The sequence below is a fragment of the Anomaloglossus baeobatrachus genome, chromosome 4 (genome assembly GCF_048569485.1).
Source record: "Anomaloglossus baeobatrachus isolate aAnoBae1 chromosome 4, aAnoBae1.hap1, whole genome shotgun sequence".
In the NCBI taxonomy this organism is placed as follows: Eukaryota; Metazoa; Chordata; class Amphibia; order Anura; family Aromobatidae; genus Anomaloglossus; species Anomaloglossus baeobatrachus.
Window position 1 is genome coordinate 15,710,505 of NC_134356.1, and position 3,844 is coordinate 15,714,348.

General features: G+C 54.5%; 3 protein-coding genes across 3 annotated transcripts; 1 reads left to right on the forward strand and 2 right to left on the reverse strand.

The window, feature by feature from the left end:
* Positions 1-433: 433 nt before the first annotated feature.
* LOC142302634 (histone H2A type 1) lies at positions 434-820 on the reverse strand. The gene has a single exon (XM_075343736.1). It carries the CDS (start codon positions 818-820, stop codon positions 434-436), a length of 387 nt encoding a protein of 128 aa, XP_075199851.1.
* A 1,428-nt stretch (positions 821-2,248) lies between these two features.
* On the reverse strand, positions 2,249-2,629 carry LOC142302636 (histone H2B 1.1). Its single transcript, XM_075343738.1, has one exon. The coding sequence runs from the start codon at positions 2,627-2,629 to the stop codon at positions 2,249-2,251; it is 381 nt and encodes a 126-aa protein (XP_075199853.1).
* A 327-nt stretch (positions 2,630-2,956) lies between these two features.
* Positions 2,957-3,343, forward strand: LOC142302632 (histone H2A type 1). The gene has a single exon (XM_075343735.1). The coding sequence runs from the start codon at positions 2,957-2,959 to the stop codon at positions 3,341-3,343; it is 387 nt and encodes a 128-aa protein (XP_075199850.1).
* Positions 3,344-3,844: the final 501 nt, after the last annotated feature.

Below are 3,844 nucleotides of genomic sequence, written 5' to 3' on the forward strand. Positions count from 1 at the left end.
AATCCACTGCCGGGTGCGGCTCATCCCCCCTATTATAGAAACTCCACCAAGTAACATCTGCAGAGATCACAGCAGAGATGAGCGGCGCCAGCTCCTGTGAGGACGGGGTCAGCTCCTGTGAGGACGGGGTCAGCTCCTGTGAGGACGGGGCCAGCTCCTGTGAGGATGGGGTCAGCTCCTGTGAGGACGGGGCCAGCTCTTGTGAGGACGGGGCCAGCTCCTGTGAGGACGGGGTCAGCTCCTGTGAGGACGGGGCCAGCTCTTGTGAGGACGGGGCCAGCTCCTGTGAGGACGGGGCCAGCTCTTGTGAGGACGGGGCCAGCTCCTGTGAGGACGGGGTCAGCTCCTGTGAGGACGGGGCCAGCTCCTGTGAGGACGGGGTGGTGGCTCTTAGAAGAGCCTTTGTGTTGTGGAGGATGCGGGGTCAGCGGCGTCACTTGCCCTTCTTGCTGCTCTCCGTCTTCTTGGGCAGCAGCACGGCCTGGATGTTGGGCAGGACGCCTCCCTGGGCGATGGTCACCCCACCCAGCAGCCTGTTCAGCTCCTCGTCATTGCGCACGGCCAGCTGCAGGTGCCGGGGGATGATGCGGGTCTTCTTGTTGTCCCGGGCGGCATTGCCGGCCAATTCCAGGATCTCAGCGGTCAGATACTCCAGCACAGCGGCCAGATAGACCGGAGCGCCGGCGCCCACCCTCTCGGCGTAGTTGCCCTTGCGGAGAAGCCTGTGCACACGACCGACCGGGAACTGCAGTCCTGCCCGGGATGAGCGGGTCTTGGCCTTAGCTCGGGTCTTCCCTCCTTGTTTGCCGCGTCCTGACATAATTGTTCCAGCTAAGAAATAAGAAAGCAACTAATGACGAGAACAGCTACTACTGACATATATAGGCTGATGCTCCGCCCTCCTCTCCTGTCATTGCACAGATCTGAAGCGGGCAATGGAAATCAGAATTGTAGAAACACCAATGAGCTGCAGGGGGCGGAGCTTAATACGGTTCTATTGGTTACATGACTTTCTCAACTACCGTAAATACAACGATGTGTTTGAATCACTTATAACCTAATATAACGCTGTATCCTCGCCATATAGTGCTGCATACGCCATATAGTGCTGCATGTTGTGTATTTTTCTGCTATAAATAGGTTGGCAAAGAGGCAATAAAAAACAGTGCTATATACCGCCATGTAGTGCTGTATACCTAAATATAGTGCTGTATATTCACATATAATGCTATTAACCCTATATAGGGAATAATCCCTCCCTATAGTCCTGTGCACCTTACATAGTTCAGAATCCCTGCAAGTAGCGTTATGCACCCTATACAGTTCAGAATCCCTCCATATAGTGCTGTACATTCTTTATAGTGCAGATTCTGGTCACCATGAGGCATTCTCATCCCACCGTCATCCAAATTCCCAATATATGTTCCATCCTGGTCCCCATGTGTCTTACTGGTTTCATCCTGGTTTCCATGTTTAAATTTTGCTCCCCATGTGAGGAATATTGTGAGGACTATGGCATTCATACATGCCAGTCACCTGCCACTTCTCATACTTACACATGTCCTGCAGCAAGAAGAAATCCCCCAGATCTAGGGACCAAATGGCAGATGACAAGAGCCAATATAAAATGTGTATGTTCTCCCCGTGTTTGTGGATTTCCTCGGGGGTCTCCGGTTTCCTCCCACACTCCAGAGACATACAGTTATAGGGAATTTGGATTGTGAGCCCCAATAGAGACTATGATGATCAGTGTCGCAACTAGAGTTTGAGGGGCCCCGGTGCAAAGTTCAGACCTGCCATCCCCCCCCCCCCCCCCTCCACGTACACTTGGGAGTATGGGATAATGACACTGACAAGAGTAAACCCCAATATACGGATATATAATTCCATATAGTACTATATACGGCTTTATAGCCTCATAGCACTGTATACGTCCATATACTGCTATATATCCCCATATAGTACTGTAGTCTCCATGTGCTGCATATACCCCCATGTATCTCCAAATACTTCTGTGTACTGACATTGCCATATAACCCCATCTCTGTATAGTGCAGTATATTTCTAATCTAGTTCTGTATACCGCAATATTGTGCTACACATCTATATAAAAAGTGCTGTACATTCTAACTATAGCACTATATACCGCGCTATTGTGCTGTATACTCAGTTACCCCAGGATAAAGCTCAGATTAGACTATGTGGTGGCTCTTAGAAGAGCCTTTGTGGTGCGGAGCAGCGGTGGTGATCACTTGGCGCTGGTGTACTTGGTGACGGCCTTGGTGCCCTCGGACACGGCGTGCTTGGCCAGCTCTCCGGGCAGCAGCAGGCGCACGGCGGTCTGGATCTCCCGGGAGGTGATGGTGTGGCGCTTGTTGTAGTGCGCCAGGCGGGAGGCTTCCCCTGCGATGCGCTCGAAGATGTCACCGACGAAGCAGTTCATGATGCCCATGGCCTTGGAGGAGATGCCGGTGTCGGGGTGCACCTGCTTCAGCACCTTGTACACGTAGATGGCATAGCTCTCCTTCCGGCTCTTCCTCCGCTTCTTGCCGTCCTTCTTCTGAGTCTTGGTCACGGCTTTCTTGGAGCCCTTCTTGGGCGCTGGGGCGGACTTGGCGGGATCAGGCATGATGAGAGCAGAGAGATCTCTTCACTGGAGAGAGAATAATGATCCTGCTCCTCCCAGAGCGGCCGTATTTATAGCCCGGCCATGCAAATGACACTGCTGTCACATCGCTGTTCTATTGGGTGACAAAGGCATGTGAGCAATGTGACGTTGGCTCTCTGCCCTCTGCCCTCATTGGTGGATCCACAAGTCTCATTTCCATGGATGACTTCAGATTCAGTCAATGACAGGAGAGGAGGGCGGAGCAGCAGCTTATAAAACACTCCGGAGCCGGCACAATACTCACATTACAGTTCTTTACCTGCTGATATCAGAAAACGCAACGCAGTGATGTCAGGACGCGGCAAACAAGGAGGGAAGACCCGAGCTAAGGCCAAGACCCGCTCATCCCGGGCAGGACTGCAGTTCCCGGTCGGTCGTGTGCACAGGCTTCTCCGCAAGGGCAACTACGCCGAGAGGGTGGGCGCCGGCGCTCCGGTCTATCTGGCCGCTGTGCTGGAGTATCTGACCGCTGAGATCCTGGAATTGGCCGGCAATGCCGCCCGGGACAACAAGAAGACCCGCATCATCCCCCGGCACCTGCAGCTGGCCGTGCGCAATGACGAGGAGCTGAACAGGCTGCTGGGTGGGGTGACCATCGCCCAGGGAGGCGTCCTGCCCAACATCCAGGCCGTGCTGCTGCCCAAGAAGACGGAGAGCAGCAAGAAGGGCAAGTGACGCCGCTGACCCCGCATCCTCCACAACACAAAGGCTCTTCTAAAAGCCACCACCCCGTCCTCACAGGAGCTGGCCCCGTCCTCACAGGAGCTGACCCCGTCCTCACAGGAGCTGGCCCCGTCCTCACAGGAGCTGACCCCGTCCTCACAGGAGCTGACCCCGTCCTCACAGGAGCTGGCCCCGTCCTCACAGGAGCTGGCCCCGTCCTCACAGGAGCTGGCCCCGTCCTCACAGGAGCTGGCCCCGTCCTCACAGGAGCTGACCCCGTCCTCACAGGAGCTGGCCCCGTCCTCACAGGAGCTGGCGCCGCTGATGATTAATGTTAATATAATCGCGTTAATGGGAAATGGCAATAGGCAGGGTAATCCGGATGTTAGTACATTGCGTATAAGTGGTACTGGTAGTTTATGATTTGAGGCTTTGCGCCGAGTAATAGGCGCTGTTATGACCTTTCTCAGAGGGAGCTCGGGTCGGTGCTGAGCGCTGCAAGAAAAGTGAGCG

Coding starts and splice junctions, on each gene's coding strand:
- LOC142302634 (XM_075343736.1), bottom strand. CDS start 820: ATGTCAGGACGCGGCAAACAAGGAGGGAAGACCCGAGCTAAGGCCAAG.
- LOC142302636 (XM_075343738.1), bottom strand. CDS start 2,629: ATGCCTGATCCCGCCAAGTCCGCCCCAGCGCCCAAGAAGGGCTCCAAG.
- LOC142302632 (XM_075343735.1), top strand. CDS start 2,957: ATGTCAGGACGCGGCAAACAAGGAGGGAAGACCCGAGCTAAGGCCAAG.